This window comes from Scyliorhinus canicula, chromosome 5 (assembly GCF_902713615.1).
Source record: "Scyliorhinus canicula chromosome 5, sScyCan1.1, whole genome shotgun sequence".
In the NCBI taxonomy this organism is placed as follows: Eukaryota; Metazoa; Chordata; class Chondrichthyes; order Carcharhiniformes; family Scyliorhinidae; genus Scyliorhinus; species Scyliorhinus canicula.
Window position 1 is genome coordinate 149,562,788 of NC_052150.1, and position 26,273 is coordinate 149,589,060.

Consider the following 26,273-nt stretch of genomic DNA (forward strand, 5'->3'; position numbering starts at 1 on the left):
AAAATCCACACAAATACCCAGAGAGCAGTGCTGCCACTAATTGTTGCACTGAAACATCACAATTTCAGGAATGGAAGCATTTTGCTTGCGGTGGCTGTTGTTGGTGTGGCAATGCTTTGTAATCCCGGTATGGGGGCTGGAGTTTTACAAAGCGGCCGTCTATGAACACTCAGCTGTGCTGCGGCCAAAAACAAAGACCCCTGCCACACGCGAGGAGGCACTGAAGCACATGAAAAAAAACTTGGACATCTATCAAGTGCAAGTCCATGAAGCAGGCAAACAGGTAAAGCAAATTTCTCACGTTTGATCTGCTTATTCTGCACAAATCCTGTATTTACTCTTAAAGCATGGCTGCATTCTAAGCAGAAAATAACACTGGTAAGGAAACTAAACTCAGAAGTTTGTAGCAAAACATTCCCAAAGGATCTTCACTTTGTAAAATATTTCATGTAAACTTCTGTTGTGTATTGGGGTCCTCCCCTCCCGGGTCCTCCCCCCCCCCCCCCCCCCATTGAAGCACAAGGGTTTTTGTTCTTCACCATCACTGGGGCAGGCCCCTGTGAACATTTATTCTGCTGCTAGCTACAGAATGAAGAGCTGGGCCTTGTTGCTAGTTGAGGAATTTGCTCTATCCCTGTAATACTGTAATTAATTATCTAATTCCATTGTGAAAAAGTTATTATTAGCGCCATTTCAGACAGCGTACTCCAGATCATAGCAACCTCCTGTGTTATTGTGACAGTGTCTGTGCAGAGAAAAGGGAGCTGACGTTTCGAGTCTGTGTAACACTTTGTCAAAGCTGGAGATAACTGGAAATCTGGAAATGGGGTCGGATTTATACTGTTGTTGTTGGGGGAGGGAAGGTATCGAGCAGTGGGACTCGATAGGGGGCCAACAATAGGTGGAGATTGACAAAGGTGTCATGGACTAAAAGACAAAAGGATTGTAAATGAGGGTGATTAAGGCTAAGAAGGGTGCTGATAGTTTGTCGACTGCGTTGACAGAGGCCTTGGGGATGTAGATCGGGAGGGATCTAAACGGGAAGAGGAACCTGGGCAGTATGTTCATTTTGATCATCTGCACTCTCACTGCGTGTGGGAGTGGGCCCAGACTCTGTTGGTACCTTTTGACTTCCTCCACCAGACTTGTCAGGTTATATTTGTGGATCCGTGTGTCCAGTTGTGAGCTATTTGGTATCGGAATTTGATCTGGGCTTGCTTGAACAGAAGTCCCTCCAACACTGTCCCTCCCCCCTGGGGGCTCACGGTGAAGAACTCGCTCAAATTAAGCTTGTAACCAGAGAAGGCTCCAAACTCCTTGTGGTGAACCACTGTGTGCACCTGTATTAGGGGATGTAAGGTAGGACCTGTACTACTGGTTCGCCGGTAGCCCCTGCCGACTAGCTCCGACCACAAGGAGTCGTATAAATATGCGTGTCCTCCTCTGATCTGCCATTTCGCCAGCTTCAGTAGGAGGCCACGCATTCCCGTACCAGCCTCCCCGGACAGGCGCCGGAATGTGGTGACTAGGGGCTTTTCACAGTAACTTCATTAAGCCTACTCGTGACAATAAGCGATTTTCATTTCATTTGACTGTAATAAAGCCACAGTTGTACCAATCTGAGTCTTTTGTGCAATTGATCGTGCATCAATTTATTACAGTCAGATTTTCTAAGAAATGGATATCAGAATCAAACCAGATCGCCTGCAGCTGGATCCGCACTAGCCCGATGCCAGAAAGGACTTTAATCACTGGCTAGCTTGTTTTGAGGCTTACATCAACGCTCCGAACCCCACGCCGACGGAAGCTCAGAAGATCCAGGTTGAGCTCCAACGTGTTCCCGTTGATCCAGGACACCCCGAATTACGCGGAAGCGATGGCACTCCTAAAAGAGAACTACGCGCAGAAAGCAAACATGCTCTTCGCCAGGCACGTACTCGCCACTCATTCTCAACTCCCTGGTGAGTCAATCGAAGACTTCTGGTGGGCCCTAATCCCACTCGTATGGGACTGTGACTGTCAGGCCGTTACGGCCACCGAACATTCTAATCTCCTCATGCGCGATGCGTTCATAACGGGGATTGTGTCAGACCCCATCCGACAATGACTGCTGGAAGGGGCCATGCTCGACCTAACATAGACGAAAGCTTTAGCGCTCTCCATGTCGGTCACATCTCGTAATGTCCAGGCCTACCCCGCTCGCCGCGCGGCCCACCCGTCCAACCCCTCCTGGACCCCGCAAGCAACTCCCCCGACTATTGCCCAGTCAATACGCCTGCGCCACCCGCCAATCCGCACACCCCGGGGGTTCCCGCTGCTACTTCTGCGGTCAGCAGAAGCACCCCCGCCAACGCCGCCACTTGCAAGTCCTGCGGTAAAATGGGCCACTTTACAGCTGTGTGCCAGGCCCAGCGTAGTCGCCGCTACCGCACCCGCAATCGCCCCCTCCCCCCGGCCGAACGCACAATGGGCTCCGCCACCTTCCCCTCCCAGGTCCACGTGCGGCCAGTGGGCGCCGCTATCTTCTCCTCCCAGGGTTAGGTGCGGCCAGTGGGTGCTGCCATCTCCCCCCCACAGTCCACGTGCGGCCCATGGGCACCGCCATCTTGCCCCGTCCCCATGGGCGCCGCCATTTTGTTCCCCACAGGACCTCCGAACGCCGCCATCCTGTCTCCCCCACAGGGCTGGAACACCAGATCTGGGTCGCCGACGCTCTCCATCTGAAACCTCGGATGACCACCCGCAGCTCGCCTCGATGACACTGGACCAGTCTCGTCCTCACAACCTGGCCACCACTTCGACAACGGTGAAAATCAACGGCCATGTGACGTCTTGCCTGCTGGACTCCGGGAGCAATGAAAGCTTCATACACCCAGACACGGTAAGGCGCTGCTCCCTCGCGGTCCACCCCGCCAATCAACAGATCTCCCTGGCCTCCGGATCCCACTCAATCACGATCTGAGGGTTCTGCACGGTCACTGTCAATAGAATTAGGCGTAGAATTCAGCGGTTTCCGTCTCTACGTCCTCCCCAACCTCTGTGCTGCACTATTGCTGGGCCTGGATTTCCAGTGCAATCTCCAGAGCCTCACCCTCAAATTCGGCGGGACCCTACTTCCACTCACCGTTTGCGGCCTCGCGACCCTCAAGGTTGATCCCCCCTCCCTCTTTGTCAATCTAGCTGGGGATTGCAAGCCCGTCGCCACCAGGAGCAGACGGTACAGCACCCAGGACAAGATCTTCATCGGGTCCAAAGTCTGCTTCGGGAGGGTATTACCAAGGCCAGCAATAGCCCCTGGAGAGCTCAAGTGGTAGTAGTAAAAATGGGGGAGAAACACAGAATGGTCATGGACTACAGCCAGACCATCAATCGGTACATGCAGCTCGACGCAAACCCCTCCCACGCATATCTGAGATGGTCAACCAGATTGCGCAGTACCGGGTCTTCTCGACGATTGACCTGAAATCCGCCTACCACCAGCTCCCCATTCGTAAATCGGACAATCCATACACTGCCTTCGAGGCGGACGGTCGGCTCTATCACTTCCTCTGGGTTCCCTTCGGCGTCACTAACGGGGTCTGGGTCTTCCATAGGGAGATGGACCGAATGGTCGACTGGTACGGTTTGCGGGCCACGTTTCCGTACTTAAAAAATGTCACCATCTGCACCGCCACTCTCCTCAACCTTACGTACAACAAGGAGAAGTGCGTGTTCCGCACGACCCGCCTGGCCATCCTTGGCTATGTAGTCCAAAACGGACTTCTGGGGCCCGATCTCGACCGTATGCGCCCCCTCATGGAGCTTCCCCTCCCCCACTGCCCCAAGGCCCTCAAACGCTGCCTGGGGTTCTTCTCCTATTACGCCCAGTGAGTACCAACTATGCGGACAAGGCCCACCCACTCATACAGTCATAGAATTCATAGAATGTACAGTGCAGAAGGAGGCATTTGGCCCATCAAGTCTGCACCGGCTCTTGGAAAGAGCACCCTACCCAAGGTCCACACGTCCACCCTATCCCCGTAACCCAGTAACCCCACCCAACACTAAGGGCAATTTTGGACACTAAGGGCAATTTAGCATGGCCAATCCAACTAACCACATCTTTGGACTGTGGGAGGAAACCGGAGCACCCGGAGGAAACCCACACACACACGGGGAGAACGTGCAGACTCCACACAGCAGTGACCCAAGCCGGGAATTGAACCTGGGATCCTGGCGCCGTGAAGCAATTGTGCTAACAACTGTGCCACCGCGCTGCCCCAATACCACCTCAATTCCCCCTCAAAGCCGAGGCACAACAAGCCTTCACCCAGATCAGAGCAGACGTAGCCAAGGCCGGGATGCATGCAGTAGACGAGACACTCCCCTTTCAAGTAGAAAGCAATGCTTCAGATGTCGCCCTTGCCGCCACTCTAAACTAGGCAGGCAGACCCGTGGCATTCTTTTCCCACACCCTTCATGCCTCTGAAATTCGGCACTCATCCGTCGAAAAAGAGGCCCAAGCTATCGTTGAAGCTGTGCGGCATTGGAGGCATTACCTGGCCGGCAGGAGATTCACTCTCCTCACTGACCAACAGTCGGTAGCCTTCATGTTCAACAACACGCAGCGGGCCAAGATCAAAAATGATAAAATCTTGCGGTGGGGAATCGAGCTCTCCACCTATAATTACGAGAATTTGTAGCACCCTGGCAAACTCAACGAGCCCCCAGACACCTTCTCCCGAGGTACATGTGCCAGCGCACAAGTAGACCAACTCCGGGCACTGCACGACGGCCTTTGTCACCCGGGGTTCACACGACTGTACCACCTCGTCAAAGCCCGCAATCTGCCCTACTCTGTCGAGGAAGTACGGACAGTCACCAGAGGCTGCCAGGTCTGTGTGGAGTGCAAGCCGCACTTCTACCGGCCAGACCGCACGCGCCTGGTGAAAGCCTCCCGCCCCTTTGAACGCCTCAGCGTGGATTTCAAAGGGCCCCTCCCCTCCACCGACCGCAACACATATGTCCTCAGTGTGGTCGACGGGTTCTCCAGGCTCCCCTTCGCCATCCCATGCCCGGATATGATGTCTGCCACCGTCATCAAGGCCCTCAACACAATCTTCACTCTGTTCGGTTTCCCCGCTTACATCCACAGTGACAGGGGATCCTCATTCATGAGTGATGAGCTGCGTCGGTTCCTGCTCAGTAGGGGTATCGCCTCCAGCAGAACGACCAGCTACATCCCCCGGGGAAATGGGCAGGTAGAGAGGGAGAACGGGACGGTTTGGAGGGCCATCCAGCTGGCCCTACGGTCCAGGAACTTCCCAGCCTCTCGCTGGCAGGAGGTCCTCCCTGAATCACTACACTCCATCCGGTCACTACTGTGCACCGCTACGAATAACACACCCCATGAACGTCTCCTCCTGAGGTTCCAACATCATAGATTCCAGTCTTGAGCCAATTCAATTAGCCCCACGTGATATCAAGAAATGGCAGATAGCACGGGATGCTGCAAAGGCCCTGATAATATTCCAGCCATCGTCCTGAAGACCTGTGCTCCAGAACTTGCTGTGCCCCTAGCCAAGGTGTCCCAGTACAGCTACAACTGGCATCTACCTGCCAACGTGGAAAAGTGATTAGGTATGTCCTGTCCACGGCTTCCGGTGGCGGCCATGGAGGGGTAGGTTGCACATTTGATAGCTCCCGCCTGTAACGGACTTTTGGGCCTTTCCCCCCGGTTTTGTTTCAGATTTTATGGGATAAAGCAGTGAAGAGTGAGACAGTGAGGAGAAATTCCCCTCCAGTGTATGGAGAATTGGACCAGAAGTGGCCGTGTAAGACGACAAAGTCCTATAAGGGGGACGCAAGCAGAGATGGTAACATGGGACAGCATGGTGGAAGGCAAGGGCCGTGGGGAGATGGCACAGTGGTCGACGGAGCAGCTGGTGAAATTTTTCGAGGATTGCTTCGCCAAGCTGAAGAAGGACACACTGGACACGATTAAGGCTTCAATTGATCAAGTGGTTCAGAATCAGGACACCCACGGGAGAGAGATCCAGGAGGTCGAACAAAAGTTGGTCGAGCACGAGGATTATATAACCGTGCTGGAGAGCAAGGTGGGGATGATGAACAACCACCAGAAAAGAATGCAGGAGAAGCTGGAGGACCTGGAGAATAGGTACAAGAGGCAGAATCTCAGAATTGTTGGCCTCCCTCAAGGCAGTGAGGGATCGGATGCGAGGGCCAATGTGATGGACATGTTGGAGAAGTTGATGGGGGCTGGGGCGTTCCTTCGGCCCCTGGAATCTGACAGAATGTACAGAGCCCTCGTGAGGAAGCCCAGAGTGAACGAACCGCCGAGGGCTATGGTGGTACGTTTTCACCATTTCATGGACAAGGGTCACGTTTTGCGGTGGGCCAAGAAAGAACGGAGCAGCAAGTGGGAGAACTGTGAGTTGCACATTTATCAGGACCTGGGAGCAGATTTGGCCAACAGGCGAGCTGGGTTCAATTGAGCAAAAATGACCCTCTTTAAGAAGGGGGTGAAGTGTTCGGGATGCTGTACCCAGCTCGCCTGTGGGTCACACATGAGGAACAAAACTTCTGCTTTGAAACGCCAGACAAGTATGGACCTTTATTAAAGAAATGAAACTGGAGGCAAATTAAAAGACACTTAAGCTTTGGAGAAGTACTGTGGCAGCGATTTGTGGTGCTGGATTGTAAAACTTTAAGTAGCTCTATGTGAAATAATGGGCTGTGTGGTTGGTTAAAGGTTGATCCGTCTTGCAGGGACCTTGTTAGAGGGGGGGGCTTTGAATTTAGTTCTGCTTTTTGGGTGACAATGTTTTCAAAAGTGATTGTTTCTTCAGTTTTTTTTTCTGTTGTTTGTTTACTAGGGAATGGGATGTTTTTAAAATGTTCATTCGTGTGGGGGGGGGGGGGGGGGAGAGAGGAGAGTACAAAAGGGAGACAGACTGCTTGGTGCCAGGGACGGGAGCTATCGAGTCAGATTGGGTCAGCTGACTCTCGGAAGTGCAGTGGGGGTGGGCAAGTGTTAAGCTGAAGCTTGACTTGGGGGGGTTGGGGTTTTACTGTTGTTGAGAGACGGAGGGGGGGGGGGAGGGGGGAGCTGCTTTGCTGACAGGGCAAGAACTGTTACGAGGGGACAAATGGGAGGTCGGGAACGGCGACAGCCCGAGTGGGGACTCGAGGAAGCGGGGAGCGCGAGCTCAAGGCTGGCCTAAAAGGGTGATGGCTAGTTGGCGGGAGGTGGGGGTGGGTTGGAAGCCCCCCCCCCCCCCCCACCCCCCCGTCCAGGCTGATCACATGGAACGCGAGAGGACTGGAAAAGATGGAAAATTATAGGCCAATTAGCCTAACCTCGGTTGTTGGCAAAATTCTAGAATCCATCGTTAAGGATGAGATTTCTAAATTCTTGGAAGTGCAGGGTTGGATTAGGACAAGTCAGCATGGATTTAGTAAGGGGAGGTCATGCCTGACAAACCTGTTAGAGCTCTTTGAAGAGATAACAAATAGGTTAGACCAAGGAGAGCCAATGGATGTTATCTATCTTGACTTCCAAAAGGCCTTTGACAAGGTGCCTCACGGGAGACTGCTGAGTAAAATAAGGGCCCATGGTATTCGAGGCAAGGTACTAACATGGATTGACGATTGGCTGTCAGACAGAAGGCAGAGAGTGGCAACCGGTGACAAGTGGTGTCCCGCAGGGTTCAGTGTTGGGGCCACAGCTGTTCTCTTTATATATTAACGATCTAGATGACGGGACTGGGGGCATTCTGGCCAAGTTTGCCGATGATACAAAGATAGGTGGAGGGGCAGGTAGTATTGAGGAGGTGGGGAGGCTGCAGAAAGATTTAGACAGTTTAGGAGAATGGTCCAAGAAGTGGCTGATGAAATTCAACGTGGGCAAGTGCGAGGTCTTGCACTTTGGAAAAAAGAATAGAGGCATGGACTATTTTCTAAACGGTGACAAAATTCATAATGCTAAAGTGCAAAGGGACTTGGGAGTCCTAGTCCAGGATTCTCTAAAGGTAAACTTGCAGGTTGAGTCCGTAATTAAGAAAGCAAATGTAATGTTGTCATTTATCTCAAGAGGCTTGGAATATAAAAGCAGGGATGTACTTCTGAGGCTTTATAAAGCACTAGTTAGGCCCCATTTAGAATACTGTGAGCAATTTTGGGCCCCACACCTCAGGAAGGACATACTGGCACTGGAGCGGGTCCAGCGGAGATTCACACGGATGATCCCAGGAATGGTAGGCCTAACATACGATGAACGTCTGAGGATCGTGGGATTATATTCATTGGAGTTTAGGAGGTTGAGGGGAGATCTAATAGAAACTTACAAGATAATGAATGGCTTGGATAGGATGGACGTAGGGAAGTTGTTTCCATTAGCAGGGAGACTAGGACGCGGGGGCACAGCCTTAGAATAAAAGGGAGTCACTTTAGAACAGAGATGAGGAGAAATTTCTTCAGCCAGAGAGTGGTAGGTCTGTGGAATTCATTGCCACAGAGGGCGGTGGAGGCCGGGACGTTGAGTGTCTTTAAGACAGAAATTGATAAATTCTTGATTTCTCGAGGAATTAAGGGCTATGGGGAGAGAGCGGGTAAATGGAGTTGAAATCAACCATGATTGAATGGTGGAGTGGACTCGATGGGCCGAATGGCCTTACTTCCGCTCCTATGTCTTATGGTCTTATGGACTGAATGGGCCGGTCAAGACGGCTCACGTGTTCGCCCATTTGAGGGAACTAAAAGCTGATGTGGAAATGCTACAAGACACACCTAAAGATTACAGACCAGACCAGATTGAGGAAGGGGTGGGTTAGCCAAGTGTTCCCCTCAGGACTGGACTCTAAGACCAGGAGGGTAGAGATCTTGATCAGCAAACAAGTGGCATTCGAGGCAGGGAGAATTGTATCAGTACATAATGGTGAGTGGGAAGCTGGAGGGGGTGTGAGTGGTACTTGTGAACATATATGCTCCGAATTCAGACGACGTGGAATTTATGAGGCAGGTGTTAGGTAAGATTCCAGACTTAAGAGTCACATAACCTGATCGTGGGAGGAGACTTCAATACAGTCATTGATCCTGAATTGGACCGGTCAAAATCCAGGACAGGGAGGAGGCTGGCTGCGGTAAAGGAATTGAAGGGTTTTATGGAACAGATGGGGAGAGTAGACCCATGGAGGTTTGCACGGCCGAGGACAAAAGAGTCTTCCTTTTTTTTCACATGTCCACAAGGTATACTCTCGCATCGACTTTTTTGTTCTTAGCAGGGCGCTAATACCGAAGGTGGCGGATACTGAGTACTCAGCAATTGCAGTGTCGGATCATGCCCCGCACTGGGTGGATCTACGGGTTACTGTGGAGAGAGCCAACACCCGCTGTGGAGACTGGTTGTGGGGTTGCTAGCGGATGAGGCGGTCTGTGGGCAGGTTAACAAGTCCATTCAGAACTACTTGGAAACAAATGATATGGGGGAGGTTTCTTTAGCGACGGTCTGGGAAGTTTTGTAGGCAGTAGTCAGAGGGAAATTAATCTCGATAGGGGCTCACAGAGAAAAGGTGGAATGGGCTGAGAGGGATAGATTAGTGGAGGAGATACTTCAGGTGGACAGAAGATACTTGGAGGCCCCAGACGCGGGGCTACTGAGGGAGCGGCAGAGGTTACAGGTGGAGTTTGGACTGTTGACCACAGGGAAAGCTGTGGAACAGTTGAGGAAGGCAAGGAGGGCGATCTATGAGTACGGGGAAAAGGCAAGTAGAATGTTGGCGCAACAGCTCAGGAAAAGAGAGGCGGCCAGGGAGATAGGTAAAGTAAAGGCTAGAGACGGTAATACTGTCCTGGACCCAGCGGGGGTGAACAAGCTGTTTAAGGACTTTTATAGTAAATTATATGAGTCGGAACCCCCGGCTGGGGTGGAGGGGATAAAGCAATTTCTGGATCAGTTGAGGTTCCCGAGGGTGGAGGAGGACCTGGTGGAAGGGCTGGGAGCCTCAATTGAGATTGAGGAAATAATCAAGAGGCTGGAGGGCATGCAGTCGGGCAAGGCCCCAGGGCCTGATGGCCACCCAGTGGAATTCTATCAGAAGTTTTCAGAGATATTGAGCCCAATGCTGGTGAGGACATTTAACGAAGCAAGAGAGAAGGGAGTCCTCCCCCCAACAATGTCGCAGGCCTCAATTTCATTGATCCTGAAACGGAAGAAGGATCCGGAGCAATGCGGGTCATACAGGCCAATTTCTCTACTGAATGTGGATGCTCAATCAGGCACCAGTAGCGAGCGTGCGTATGAACCGGCTGAGGTCAGGGTATTTTAAACGACACCGAGGGACAAGGCAAGGGTACCCCCTCTCCCCGTTACTGTTTGCTCTGGCCATAGAGCCATTGGCCATGGCGTTAAGAGCCTCCAGGAACTGGCAAGGGCTGGTTTGGGCAAGGGTAGAGCACCGGGTCTCGCTCTATGCAGATAACCTGCTCTTATACATTTCGGACCCGTTGGAGGGGATGGGGGAAGTAATGCAAATCTTGGGGGAATTTGGCAATCTTTCGGGGTATAAATTGAATATTGGGAAAGGCGAGATGTTTGCAATCCAGGCAAGAGGGCAGGTGAAGAGACTGGGAGAGCTGCTGCTTAGAATGGTAGGGAAGAGCTTTCAATATTTGGGAATCCAGATGGCCCGGGAATGGGAGGTACTGGAACAGATGGAAGGGGACTTTAAGAGATGGGACATGCTCCCGCTATCACTGGCGGGGAGGGTACAGACCGTGAAAATGACGGTCCTCCCCAGATTTCTGTTTGTCTTTTTGTGCCTCCCCATCTTCATCCCTGAGGCCTTTTTCAAACGGGTGAATAAGATTATTTTGGGCTTTGTGTGGCCGGGTAAAACCCCGCGAGTGAAGAAAGTGTTTCTGGAGTGCAGTCGGGTGGGAGGGTGGGTTGGTGCTGCCGAACTTCTGCAATTACTACTGGGTGGCTAATATAGCCATGATTAGGAAGTGGGTAGTGGGGGAGGGGTCGGCATGGGAGAGGATGGAGGCGGCACCATGTAAAGACACCAGTCTGGGAGCATTGGTAACGGCACCTCTGCCATTCTCGCCGGCCCGATACTCCACAAGTCCACTGGTGGTGGCGCCTCTGACAATCTGGGGGCAATGGAGGAGACATAAGAGAGTGGAGGGAGCATCGACTTGGACCCCGATTTATAATAACCACAGGTTTGTACCGGGTAGGCTAGATGGCAGGTTCTGGAGTTGGCAGAGGGCAGGAATTAGAAGGATGGGGGATCTATTTATAGATGGGAGCTTTCCCAGCTTGAAAGCTTTGGAGGATAAATTTAAACTGCCAGCAGGGAATGGGTTTAGGTATTTGCAGGTGCGCGACTTCCTGAGAAAACAGGTACCAGCCTTTCCGTTGCTGCCACCACGGGGAATACAGATTAGAGTAGTTTCCAGCACCTGGGTGGGATGGGAAAGGTATCAGATATTTACCAGGAGCTTTCGGAGGCGGAAGAAACCCTGGTGGAGAAGCTTAAGGGCAAGTGGGAGGACAAGCTAGGAGGAGATAGAGGCGGGTCTGTGGGCAGATGCCCTCATCGTGTGCCAGGCTTAGCCTGATACAATTCAAGGTAGTCCATGACACACATGACAGCGGCTAGGATGAGTACGTTTTTCAGGGTAGATAGGTGTGCGAGGTGCGCGGGAAGCCCAGTAAATCATGTCCACATGTTTTGGGCATGCCCAAAGCTTGTAGGGTCTTGGCAGGGTTTTGCTAAGGCAATGTCCACGGTGCTAAAAACATGGGTGATGCTGAGTCCAGAGGTAGCGATCTTTGGAGTGTCGGAAGATCCGGGAGTTCAGGGGGCGAAAGAGGCCGGCGTCTTGGCCTTTGCCTCCCTGGTAGCCCAGAGACGGATCTTGTTGATGTGGAGGACTCAAAGCCCCCGAGTGTAGAGACCTGGGTTAGTGATATGGCTGGGTTTCTCAGTCTCGAGAAAATAAAGTTTGCCTTAAGAGGGTCAATGTTAGGGTTCTCCCGGAGGTGGCAGCCGGAAAATTAAAAATGCCAGCAGGGTGCAGTATTCCAAAGGGGGGGGGGGGGGGGGGGGTTGTTGTTGTATGGTTGAGGTGTGTGAGGATTGGGCTGGCTGGGGGGGGGGGGGTGGTTATTTTACCATGTTGTTTTTGCTACTGTTATAAACATTTTCAAATACCTTAATAAAATATAATCCAAAAAAAAAGGTATATCCTGTCCACAAAATGCAGGGTAAATCCGACCTGGCTAATTCCCACCCAATCAGCCTATTGTCAAGCGTCTGCAAAGTGATGGACAGTGTTCAAGCAGCACTTGCACAATAACCTGCTCACTGAGGTTCCACAAGACCAGCTCAGCTGCTGACCTTCTGACAGCATGGACAAAGGAGCTGAACCAGAGATGAGGTGAGAGTGATTACCTTTGACCAAGTATAGCATCAAGGAGCCCTCGCTAAACTCATGTCAATGGGAATCATGGTTGTGGCTGTTGGAGGTCAATCATCGCAGGCCAGGGATATCACTGCAGGAGTCCCTCCGGATAGTGTCCTAGGTCCAACCATCTTCAGCTGCTTATCAATAACCTTCGCTCCTTCATGAGATCAGAAGTGGAGATGTTCACTGAGGACTGCACAATGTTCAGCACCATTCTGACTCCTCAGACAGTGAGGTAACCCTGTCTAGATGCATTTGACTGTTAAGTGGCAAGTAACATTCGTGCCGGATATGTGCCAGGTAATGATCACCTCCAACAAGATATAATTTAACCATCTCCCCAGATATTCAATAGTGTTACCATTACTGATTTTAAAAAAAAATTGATTCTCGCACCATCTTGACTTGGAACAATATCACACTTCCTCCACTGTCAGAGTGAACATACTGGAACTCCCTCTCCAACAGCACCATCTACACCACGTGGACTGCTGCGTTCAACAAGGCAGAACATCACCACCTTCTCAAGGACAATTAGGGATGGGCATTAAATGCTGGCCTCGCCAGTGACCCCACATCCCATAAAGAAATAAAGAAAAAGCGCTTGAACCATTGATCATTTGAGAAGTCCAGCATGCAAAGTGTAATGATTTTCTACTTTTTGACGGAAAAGGGTCAATGCATACTGCAAATGCCTCACTTCTTAAAATGTTGCTTTTGGTTCCCAGCCTGAGCGACATTTATGACCATTTTGCTGCCTCATATTGATCCGTAACTTAGTATGGGGCAGTTCCACTGATGTTGGTTATAGTAGTTGTTAGTTTGACATGAGCATGGGCTTGTTTTGTGAGGGCCACGAAGAATCCACCACGAGTTTTCAGGATACAAAGAAATAACATTTATTTACAATAACATATATATATATATATATATAATATATATATACACACAACAGCAGCAGCAGCAGCAACTTCCCTTGCTGCTCACTCCTTTCTCTCTGCTGGTTCCAAACTTGCCAGCTCTATTTACACAGGGGGTCTGCTAATGATTTCTCCGCCCCCCTCATTGGGGAAGCTCATACTCCCACAGGATTGTGGGATTGTCATTAGTCCCCAGCCAATGGTAAGCAGGCAGGTTATAACAGCTTGGTAAGCACAGTACAACATCAGCATTATCGCACCAATGTGTAACGGACTACATTAGCACCATCCTGCAAAACACTGTCCTGACAAACCCATCGTTACAGTCGTACATATTAGATTTTCTGAAGAATTGCGATCATGCTAATGCATGAAATTATTCTTTTTGATCTTTACTACAGGGAGTTAAGATAATTGTATTTCCAGAAGATGGTCTCCATGGTTTTCAGTTTACCAGAACTTCCATTTTTCCATATTTGGAGCCGATTCCAGATCCTAATGATGTTCAATGGAATCCCTGTCTGCATCCAACAGAATATAGTGATACAGAGGTAGGTGCCAAACAACGTTTGCACTTAATGTAAGTATATTGTTACACCTTAGGAAGTCTTTTGTCTCTTTTGGAACTTTCATGATCAGCATTTGGCCAACAAGCTTTGCGCAAGTCAAGAAGACACAGCCGGAGTGAGGCACATCCAGAGTGGGAATTTGGAACTTGGTAATTTGGTGCAGTGAGGTAATTCGCTGCAGAGTGGGAGAAGGTGCTTTTCCCTACTGTTTTGTTCTCTCTCTTTCTTCTGGCCTGTGACTTTTAATCTGCAGGGAGAGAACCAGGGAGCGTCTGAGACCCTGGGTGAGTTCTCCCAGTGAGCCAGAGAAGACACTGCCAGAGTGAGGCACAACCAAGAGTGAGTTTGGGAATTTGAAGCTAGGGGGCAATTCGAAGCTGGGTGGGGAGGAGGTGCTTTTAACCCTGGTAAGTAGTTTTTCTTTTCGTTGTCTAATTTATTTATATTACTTTCGTTTTTTGAAATTGTAGTTGTATAAGTTCACCCAAGATTTAAGACTTGGCAGGAGATCCCAGACCCGTGTCATGCTCCTCGTGTGCGATGTGGGAGCTCAGGGACACGTCCACTGTCCCTGGCTCTTTCACGTGCAAGAAGTGTGTTCAGTTGCAGCTCCCGTTAGACCGCTTGACGGCTCTGGAGCTGCGGATGGACTCACTTTGGAGCATCCGCGATGCTGAGGAGGTCGTGGATAGCATGTTTAGCGAGTTGGTCACACCGCAGGTGAAAGTTACTGAGGGAGATAGAAAATGGGTGACCAAAAGACAGAGCAAGAGTAGGAAGGCAGTGCAGGTGTCCCCTGCAGTCATCTCCCTGCAAAACAGATATACCACTTTGGATACTGTTGAGGGAGATGGCTCACCAGGGGAAGGCAGCAGCAGCAAGGTTCATGGCACCATGGCTGGCTCTGCTGCACAGCAGGGCAAGAAGAAAAATGACAGGGCTATAGTGATAGGGGACTCGATCGTAAGGGGAATAGACAGGCGGTTCTGTGGACGCAATCGAGACTCCAGGATGGTATGTTGCTTCCCGGGTGCAAGGGTCAAGGATGTCTTGGAGTGGCTGCAGGACATTCTGGGGGTGGGGGGGAGGGTGAATTCAGGGAGTTAGGAGTTAAACTAAAAAGTAGGACCTCAAAGGTAGTAATCTCAGGATTGCTACCAGTGCCACGAGCTAGTCAGAGTAGGAATGTCAGGATAGATAGGATGAATGCGTGGCTTGAGAGATAGTGCAAGAGGGAGGGATTCAAATTCTTGGGGCATTGGGACCGGTTCTGGGGGAGGTGGGACCAGTACAAACCGGACAGTCTGCACCTGGGCAGGACTGGAACCGATGTCCTGGGGGGAAGGGGGGGGGGGCGCGTTTGCTAAAGCTGTTGGGGAGGGTTTAAACTAATGTGGCAGGGGGATGGGAACCGATGCATTTGATTTTGATATTGATTTTGACCTGTCTCCTGGCTTGGTCTGCCCCAATGTCCCCGTAGACTCTAATGAGATGCCCTTCCCATTTACAGGTTCTGTTTTGCCTGGCCCAGCGCAGGATTGTTTCCCTGTCTTGATACTGGTGCAGTTTGCGAGAGTTGTTGGGGAGGGTTTAAACTAATGTGGCAGGGGGATGGGAACCGATGCAGGAAGTTGGAAGGTAGCAAAACAGGGACAGAAGCAAAAGGAAGTAAGGGGAAAAGTGCAAGGCAGAGAAGACATAGTCAAAAATCAAAAAGGGTGACAGTACAAGGTACAGTGACTGAGGGGAGCTCAGTGAATAGGCCCAGTAATACTAAAAGGAATAAAACTGGAGATGTTAAGATTCAAAACAGAGGTAAAAAAACCAACATAAGTGTACTTTACCTGAATGCTCGTAGTATTCGGAATAAAGTAAATGAGTTGATGGCGCAAATCATCGTGAATGACTATGATTTAGTGGATATTACTGAAACATGGTTAAAGGATGGTCACGACTGGGAGTTAAATATCCAAGGGTATCAAACTATTCGGAAGGACAGAGTAGATGGTAAGGGAGGTGGTGTAACTCTGCTATTTAAGGATGACATCCGGGTAATAGTAAGAGATGACATCGGTGCTATGGAGGATAAGGTTGAATCCATTTGGGTGGAAATCAGGAATAGTAAGGCGAAAAAGTCACTGATAGGAGTAGTCTATCGGCCACCAAATAGTAACGTTATGGTGGGGCAGGCAATAAACAAAGAAATAACTGATGCATGTAGAAATGGTACAGCAGTTATCATGGGGGATTTTAATCTACATGCCGATTGGTTTAACCAGGTCGGTCAAGGCAACCTTGAGGTAGAGTTTATAGAATGTATCCGCGATAGTTTCCTAGAACAGTATGTAATGGAACCTACAAGGGAACAAGCGGTCCTAGATCTGGTCCTGTGTAATGAGACAGGATTGATTCATGATCTCATAGTTAGGGATCCTCTCGGAAGGAGCGATCACAATATGGTGGAATTTAAAATACAGATGGAGGGTGAGAAGGTAAAATCAAATACTAGTCTTTTGTGCTTAAACAAAGGAGATTACAATGGGATGAGATAAGAACTAGCTAAGGTAGACTGGGAGTAAAGACTTTATGGTAGAACAGTTGAGGAACAGTGGAGAACCTTCCAAGCGATTTTTCACAGTGCTCAGCAAAGGTTTATACCAACGAAAAGGAAGGACGGTAAAAAGAGGGAAAATCGACCGTGGATATCTAAGGAAATAAGGGAGAGTATCAAATTGAAGGAAAAAGCATACAAAGTGGCAAAGATTGGTGGGAGACTAGAGGACTGGGAAATCTTTAGGGAGCAACAGAAAGCTACTAAAAAAGCTATAAAGAAGAGTAAGATAGATTATGAGAGTAACCTTGCTCAGAATATAAAAACAGACAGTAAAAGTTTCTACAAATATATAAAACAAAAAAGAGTGGCTAAGGTAAATATTGGTCCTTTGGAGGATGAGAAGGGAGTTTTAATAATGGGAGATGAGGAAATGGCTGAGGAACTGAACAGGTTTTTTGGGTCAGTCTTCACAGTGGAAGACACAAATAACATGCCAGTGACTGATAGAAATGAGGCTATGACAGGTGAGGACCTTGAGAGGATTGTTATGACTAAGGAGGTAGTGATGGGCAACCTAATGGGGCTAAAGGTAGACAAGTCTCCTGGCCCTGATGGAATGCATCCCAGAGTGCTGAAAGAGATGGCTAGGGAAATTGCAGATGCACTAGTGATAATTTACCAAAATTCACTAGACTCTGGGGTGGTCCCGGTGGATTGGAAATTGGCAAACGTGACACCACTGTTTAAAAAAGGACGTAGGCAGAAAGCGGGTAATTATAGGCCAGTGAGCTTAACTTCGGTAGTAGGGCAGATGCTGGAATCTATCATCAAGGAAGAAATAGCGAGGCATCTGGATAAAAATTGTCCCATTGGGCAGACGCAGCAGGGGTTCATAAAGGGCAGGTCATGCCTAACTAATTTAGAGAAATTTTTTGAGGACATTACCAGTGCAGTAGATAACGGGGAGCCAATGGATGTGGTATATCTGGATTTCCAGAAAGCCTTTGACAAGGTGCCACACAAAAGGTTGCCGCATAAGTTAAAGATGCATGGCATTAAGGGTAAAGAAGTAGCATGGATAGAGGATTGGTTAATTAATAGAAAGCAAAGAGTGGGGATTAATGGGTGTTTCTCTGGTTGGCAATCAGTAGCTAGTGGTGTCCCTCAGGGATCCGTGTTGGGCCCACAATTGTTCACAATTTACATAGATGATTTGGAGTTGGGCACCAAGGGCAATGTGTCCAAGTTTGCAGATGACACTAAGATGAGCGGTAAAGCGAAAAGTGCAGAGGATACTGGAAGTCTGCAGAAGGATTTGAATAGGTTAAGTGAATGGACTCGGGTCTGGCAGATGGAATACAATGTTGACAAATGTGAGGTTATCCATTTTGGTAGGAATAACAGCAAACGGGATTATTATTTAAATGATAAAATATTAAAGCATGCTGCTGTGCAGAGAGACTTGGGTGTGCTAGTGCATGAGTCACAGAAAGTTGATTTACAGGTGCAACAGGTGATTAAGAAGGCAAATGGAATTTTGTCCTTCATTGCTAGAGGGATGGAGGTTAAGACTAGTGAGGTTATGCTGCAATTGTATAAGGTGTTAGTGAGGCCACACCTGGAGTATTGTGTTCAGTTTTGGTCTCCTTACTTGAGAAAGGGCGTACTGGCACTGGAGGGTATGCAGAGGAGATTCACTAGGTTAATCCCAGAGCTGAAGGGGTTGGATTACGAGGAGAGGTTGAGTAGACTGGGACTGTACTCGTTGGGATCTTATAGAAACATATAAAATTATGAAGGGAATAGATAGGATAGATGCGGGCAGGTTGTTTCCACTGGCAGGTGAAAGCAGAACTAGGGGGCATAGCCACAAAATAAGGGGAAGTAGATTTAGGGCTGAGTTTAGGAGGAACTTCTTCACCCAAAGGGTTGTGAATCTATGGAATTCTTTGCCCAGTGAAGCAGTTGAGGCTCCTTCATTAAATGTTTTTAAGGTAAAGATATATAGTTTTTTGAAGAATAAAGTGATTAAGGGTTATGGTGTTCAGGCCGGAAAATGGAGCTGAGTCCACAAAAGATCAGCCATGATCTCATTGAATGGTGGAGCAGGCTCGAGGGGCCAGATGGCCTACTCCTGCTCCTAGTTCTTATGTTCTTATGTTAACAGTGATGCCAATTTACCCAGAGTACTTTGCAAAGGTTCCAACGTCTGATTGGAATACTCTAACTTTCACAGCACTATTCTCTCTAGAACTGTGCTTGTGAACTAAATACGAACATTTGCGTTTTTTAAATCATTTTTATTTCGATGGGGTGACTTTCCTCAATCATGTTTGTGATATGGAGGCCTACCGCCCCCCCCCCCCCCCCCCCCCCCCCATCCCAAAATGTACACCGGGAATTGAGTTGTGCTCTCTCTACATCTTTCCATCCTTTCCTTTTAGTGGACAGGAATCAAACACAGAGATTCCAATAGGCACTTACAGCATGAGATTTTTCACTTGAGTGCAATTTTGTAAAAATGCCCAAAATATTTCATTTATTAATTTGGCTGAAAAGGCCTTTCTTATGAATGGTCAACTCCCATGACAAACAGGCGGCACGATGGAGCAGTTGTTGACTCACCACGCCGAGGTCCCAGGTTCGATCCCAGCTCTGGGTCACTGTCCGTGTGGAGTTTGCACATTCTCTCCGTGTTTGCGTGAGTTTCGCCCCCACAACCCAAAGATGTGCCGGGTAAGTGGATTGGCCTCATTAAATTGCCCCTCAATTGGAAACAATTAATTGGGTACACTAAAATATCAAAGAAAAACTCCCATAACAATCCTCTCTTCCCTCTTTAACATGTGGACTGACTATTGTGTATCTCCCACCATTTTGTTTTTATTTTAAATTTCTAACATTTGCAGTTTTAAAAAAATTTACATTTCTCAAGTTTTTCATTCTCATTGCTATCCAGTTACTTGCCCAATTGTCTTTTGAAGGTGACATTATTTTGGTTTTGTTGGAGTCTGATTCGCAATACCATTATTTCTGCAGAAAATTTTCTTCTGATCTGGGCACTCATTTGAGAGCTGCTCATTTAATGCTGGCATTCATTCTTTGTTCACAGCCCAAGTTAGATAGCATATTTACAGCTATGCAATCTGCCATTTTCAGCTCAGAGTGCCTGAAGCAGTCTTATCATTCCTATTTGAACCGTCTCAATCCATTTTGAAATTATTCAGAAGTTAGGATTTCTCAAGCCACACACCGTAAACTGACCTGGTGGTTTATGGTGACTGAAGGAATCAAATTTTGCTTCAATTAATAGGATTTGAGGAGTTTACCATATTTTGGTGGGATGTGGGGGGCGGGGGGGGGGGGGGGGGGGGGGAAGGGGGAGGGGTCATATTTCAAAATCTGTACTTATAATTAGGACTCTTGTTTTAAGGTACACTTAAGGCTTTATTTATCGAGATTGCAAGATGTTCTGGATTTTGGGTTAAGGGTTTCAATCGTGGGTTGATCAAACTTTCCTTGAAACTGATAAGCAGTGGAGTTAACTATGGGGGGAGGGGAATTATCTACTGGAGCAACATTTTGGAAATAATGTCCCAAACCCTCCGGTCTCCGCATCTTTGGAAATGGGAGATAAGTTGGATGTTGTTGGAAGTCCTGATGTGCAGACTTACCTTGTAATAACCCAGGAAGTTTAAACTTCTAATAGGTTGAGTGCTTGCTGCCTGGGACTCTCCACTAAAGTCTCCAACCCGGATATATGGAGACTTGAGTCAGATACGCGAGACTTAATTATGTACTTACAGTGGAAATGTTAGACAGTTTAATATCTGGTATAACAGCTAGGTAAGTCAACTGAGCATCATAACTGACATCCTGACCCCCACCATCATCAAACCCTCCGACCACCAGACAATCCCCCAGACCAACCAGATACCCCCCCTTTCAACCTGACTTGACCACCTAATTACATCCCCCACTTGATGTAACTACCACTCAACTACGCCCATGACTATCCCTGACTAACTCCCTGAGGTATCTATACTCAACAAACCTCCAAAGACACAACTACTCCATCCAACCACACAGCTACCTCCCTGGCCCTGACTACTCACCTCTCTCCACCTACCCACCTTATCCACTTACCTAGCTTACCAAACTACCCATCATGAATCCACATTATTTATTAAATGACTCATACATTTAGAAATAATCTCTCCTGCTGGACTTATCCTGGAGAGGCTGTGTTGATGCATCTCTGCTACAGACGGGATTGAAAGTCCCGTCTGAGAATGATTAATATCACTGGGTTGGGAAACTTTTGGGGACAATGAATGAAAATCGCTTATTGTCACGAGTAGGCTTCAAATGAAGTTACTGTGAAAAGCCCCTAGTCGCCACATTCCGGCGCCTGTTCGGGGAGGCTGTTACGGAAATGGCAATGCTGCTGAAAGATCTTGGCCAATATGTTACAATGATAGTCCCAGTTCTTAAGTCTATATCTCCTGCTAGCATAGCTTCCCACTGGGAGCAAGGGATTGAGGAATGTGGCCTCAAAAAACTAACAATAGTTAAATTCACAAATGTCTTTGAGAGAAGGAAATCTGCCACCTTTACTCGGTTTGGCCTACATGTGACTCCAGACCCACAGCTATGTCGTTGACTCTTAAATGCCCTCTGAAATGGCCTAGCAAACCCCTTAGTTCAAAGGCAATTTGGGACAGGCAATAAATGTTGGCCTAGCCAGTGACATCCACACCCCCGAACGAATAAAAACAAACTGAGAACTAAGAATTGCAGCAATGACCGCACCCTGAAAAATGGTATAAGAAATATTTCCAACTCCAATCTCACCAATGATGCATATAAGGATAAGATGACTTGATTTAAATTCTATTTAAATACTTTGAAGGCACATCTAATACTGTACTCGGCTGTATAGTTCATCCATCATCCATCCATTCATCAATTCATCATCTCTTCTGTACCTACAGGCAGTCAGAGAACATACTCATGTTCATTCCCATAGTTAGAATTTTGTGGGACAGGTTACCAGCCTGCTGCCACCTCGGCCCTCAAGTCCTTGCTTGGGACTCAAATCCGAAGCTACCAGCTCAGAGGTAGGGGAAGCTACCTGATGCAACACTAGACCTCCTTTATACCTCATACTCACCATTAGTTCGCTGGTAAATCGTCAGTTATGTCCACCTGCCTTTTCATGGTGTACCAGTTTCCTAATTTATTTTCCATTGTGCATTAGCTTACGTGGAACCACGTTAAAATCCACCTGCCATTACTTCCAACAGTTATCAACAGGTAAACTTACTAATGTCTGACAAAAATGCTCACATTTGCACTAGTTTATGATTGCGGAGTTGTAGTACAGAATTTTGCTTTTACTTGTACAGTTTACAGTCATGGGAATAAAGTCAAATTACAATGAAGTATGAAAACTTCAATACACAGCTTCATACACCAGCTGAACTCAAAGGTGGAAAGAATGGCAAAAGGCTGCATTGTTTTTTAATCTTTTTAAAGTTGTTGCTGTTTCACATAATTTGTGAAGGTGTGTATTATTATTCAACCATCTAACAAAGGTCCATTTATATATTTTTAAAAAATAAATTTAGAGTACCCAGTTCATATTTTCCAATCAAGGGGCAATTTAGCATGGCCAATCCACCTGCCCTGCATATCTTTCTCTTGTGGGGGCGAAACCCATGCAAACAAGGGAAGAATGTGCAAACTCCACACGGACAGTGACCCAGAGCCGGGATCGAACCTGGGACCTCGGCGCCGTGAGGCACCAGTGCTAACCACTGCGCCACTATGCTGCCCTTTATATATTAATCCAAAATCTAGTTTTAACACTGCAATGTTTGCTACCGCTATCTCACTTTTCTATATCTGAAATATGTTTTGTCTATGATTCAGCAATTGTTAACAGTCTACTGATACTCTGGAGTTATTCTGCTAAATTTTAGACTATACATAAAACAAAATAATAGCAAATCAATGCAGCAATTCAGATGTAACATGAATCGGAAATGGATTGATTTTCTCACCTGTAACATATAACGGGAGTCATCTTGCCTCCCGAGCATCATAAAGCACTGTTCTAAACTCAGGACTGTGTTCATCTGTACCGTTTCATCTTTCTCCCCCTTCCTAGGGCATCCATCTTAAATTTGTTGCATAGTTCCCTGAACATCAGGAGTGGAATAATTCACAATTTTTGTGTTAAGTAAATCTACTGCTTTAAACACCCTTTACTGAGGGATGAGATTTTCTTCCCCCAGAGAAGAGTTTAAACTGGATCCCAGTTCTTAAATTCTGTTGAAATAAAATCTATATTCATCACAAAATGTATTCAATTTTCTGTTTTATTGTAGGTCCTTTATCAACTGAGCTGTATGGCACGAAACAGCAGTATGTACTTGATAGCAAACATGGGGGAAAGAGAAGCCTGTGAGCTCAGTGACCCTAAGTGCCCACCGGATGGAAGATATCAGTTTAACACAAACGTGGTTTTTGATGCTGAAGGCACTCTCATAGCCAAATACCAGAAATGGAACCTTTACTTTGAAGTTGCTTATGACACACCTAAGACATTGCAACATGTCATCTTTGATACACCCTTTGCTGGAAAATTTGGCATTTTTACTTGCTTTGATATATTGTTCTATGAGCCCGCAGTAAGTTTAATTGAGCGTTATGGTATAAAACAAATTATATTTCCCACAGCCTGGATGAACCAGTTGCCACTCTTATCTGCAGTACAGTTTCACCAAGCATTTGCTGCTGCATTCGGTATCAATCTTCTTGCAGCCAATCAGCATCATCCTGAATACAACATGACAGGAAGTGGCATCTACACTCCTTTAGGTTTCCCCTATTACTACAACAAAAAGAGTCGTGAAGGAAAACTTCTTGTGGCCGATGTCCCCTTAATTACATCCATCAAAAATCCTAACCTCGAACAGTCTGATTCCCAGACATCCACTTTTCTTCAGGAGCAGAAGTGGGGAGGAAAGCAGGAACAAAGTGATCTGTTCAAAAATTCCGCAGTGTCCCACATGGATGGTACTGGAGATATTTTTCATGCTGAGATGATGTTTGATAATTATACATTCATTTCTTTGCCAGGCCTGCAAGGTAACCTGCAAGTCTGTACTAATGCCCTCTGTTGCCATGTAGCCTACAAACATGGTCACACACCCACTAATCTGTATGCTTTAGGAGCCTTTGATGGGCTTCACACAGTACATGGCGTTTATTACCTCCAAGTATGTGCCTTAGTGAAGTGTGCAGGTGCTGGTTATGACACCTGTGGACAAAGTGTTGCTACTGCCTCTGACATCATAGACTTTAAGTTGTGGGGGAATTTCAGCACACGCCATATCTTTCCAGAAATTCTGGCTAGTGAGATGAAAATTTATCGTGCAGATAGCAAAGGGTGGAGTAACAATGATTTTTATATGATTAAGAAGGGGATGTCAGAAGGTCTTGTGACTGCAGCACTCTATGGAAGGTGGTATGAGAAAGATTCTTCTTCCTGAGTTCCCCGCTTGAAGGAAGGTCCTTGATGATTATTCACCCAACCACGGCAAAGTGTCATGATTTATTTTTCTGTGGATCGGGTGAAGGAGCTGCCTTTGAGTGTACTTCAGCCAGAATCGGATCAAACCCTGTGCTGTTGGCAGAATATTTACTCACTTATTTGAAATTAAAAACTGTAGTAAATCACAAAGATTTAGGAGTCCTAGTAGAGAAAACATTAAAAGCTAGTGGACAGATACAAAATAATTTAATAGGCTAATGGATTGTTGACCTTTACCTCAAGGAGGCCGAGATATAATGGATGTAAGATATACAACAGTTATATAGATTTTCACTGTAACTTCATTGCAGTGTTAATGGAAGTTTACTTGTGACACTGAAAGATTATTATTGTGATAAAGCACTGTTATCAGGGCACTGCACCCAAGGAAGGATATATTTCTATTCAAGGAGATACACCACAGGTCCACCAGAATGATACAGGGGCTAATGGGGGACAGTTTAGCTCAGTTGGCTGGGCAACTGGTTTGTGATGCAGAGCGAGGCCAACAGCACAGGTTCAATTCCTGTACCATCTAAGACGGGGGTGGGCAAACTACGGCCCGCGGGCCGCATGGGGCCCGACAAAGGTTTTTATGCGGCCCGCCAATGAGATGCCCGGAATCATAACCGGCATTTTTGAAAAGCCGCCGGGGAAAAGCCGCTGAAGTAAATGCGCTTATTGAAGCGGCTTTCCCCGGCGGCTTTTCAAAAATGCCGGTTATGATTCCGGGCACCTCATTGGCGGGCCGCATAAAAACGCACGTAGTGGGGTGGATGAGTGGGGCTGTCTCATTGGTCGGTTTAGTTGGGTGTGCGACCAATAGGAGTCCAGGTTACAAACAATAAGCCTTATTATTGTTTGTAACCTGGACTCCTATTGGTCGCACACCCAACTAAACCGACCAATAAGGCAGCCCCACTCATCCACCCCACTATGCGCGTTTTTATCGTTGACTCGGCTAGGCTGTGCTTCTGTCAGTGTTAAGGATCAGCACAAGCAACTTGACACCTGATTTCAACAAACTGGTAAATGACTGCAGTCAGATGCATCATTCTCATTGACATTGTTCTGTTACTTACTGAGTTACTTTGTTTTTCAAATAAATGTGCTTTTTTTTCTTTAAAGACCTTTTATATTGGCTATTTAAAATATTAATTATTTTACTTAATATACTATGCGGCCCTTTAAAATTGTGAATTTCTGAATGTGGCCCTTGCACGGAAAAGTTTGCCCACCCCTGATCTAAGATTATTCATGAAGGCGCGTCTTCTCAGCCTTGCCCCTCGCCTGAGATGTAGTGATCCTCAGGTTTCATCTACCATCAGTCAGATCTTCCTGGCAAAGGGCAAAGCACCTATGGTCATCTGGGACTATGGTGACTACTTTCCTTTACTGGGGCTAATGGGCTATAGCATAATAAAGAACGAGGATAGATTGCACTGACTAGGCTTGTATTCCTTTGCACATAGAAGATTAAGGGACAATTTAATTAAGGTAGCTGAGATGATTAAATGGGTTGATAAAATAGACAGGGAGATGATTTCCTCTGGTCGAGAATCCAGAACAAGGCAACACTACCTTAACATTTTACGTGGGTTAGGAAGAAATTATTCACAAAAAGCATAGGAAAACATGGAACTCTCCCAAAGCTGTTGAGGGTGGATTAACTAAAAATTGCAAAACTTAATTTGATATATTTTTGTTAGACAGTGATTTCAAAAGATGGACTTAAAATACAGATCAGTCATAATCAAAATGAGTAGCAGAACAGACTCAAGGGACAAAATCCTATTCCCATTCCTCTGTTCCATGGCACATTATACTGAAGATGAAGGAAAACATCAGTTTGATAGGATCCAGTATAAACAGGCAAATGTACTGGTGTCCTATGATAAGTGTAAAGATCATTTTCTCCATTTTTTGAATGTTTTCAAAATAGAGTTAGAGAACCTATTAATTAACATCAATCAAATCCTCAAAGCAAACGCTTTTTTTATACAATGGATTTATCTTTTTATTTCTTCCAATCGAATTCGAGCATTTTTGGGAAATGATCTTCACAAGGTTGAACATATTTCTGTAATCAAAGTATGAAGACATCAAAAGCAGTCTTTTGTTCCAGTGTGAAGATAGTAACAATTACATGTAACCATCTG

General features: G+C 47.2%; 1 protein-coding gene across 1 annotated transcript; it reads left to right on the forward strand.

The window, feature by feature from the left end:
* On the forward strand, positions 1 to 24,671 carry LOC119966327 (biotinidase-like). The gene is made up of 3 exons (XM_038797808.1): positions 1 to 283; positions 13,793 to 13,942; positions 22,907 to 24,671. The coding sequence occupies exons 1-3, from the start codon at positions 71 to 73 to the stop codon at positions 24,071 to 24,073; spliced, it is 1,530 nt and encodes a 509-aa protein (XP_038653736.1). The 5' UTR covers positions 1 to 70; the 3' UTR covers positions 24,074 to 24,671.
* The last annotated feature ends 1,602 nt before the right edge of the window (positions 24,672 to 26,273 follow it).

What these genes read in the sequence shown, in the direction of transcription:
- LOC119966327 (XM_038797808.1), top strand. Translation starts at nt 71, where the DNA reads ATGGAAGCATTTTGCTTGCGGTGGCTGTTGTTGGTGTGGCAATGCTTT. An exon ending in TCCATGAAGCAGGCAAACAG is followed by an intron (nt 284 to 13,792) that starts GTAAAGCAAATT and finishes TCTTTACTACAG; the next exon opens with GGAGTTAAGATAATTGTATT. An exon ending in CAGAATATAGTGATACAGAG is followed by an intron (nt 13,943 to 22,906) that starts GTAGGTGCCAAA and finishes GTTTTATTGTAG; the next exon opens with GTCCTTTATCAACTGAGCTG.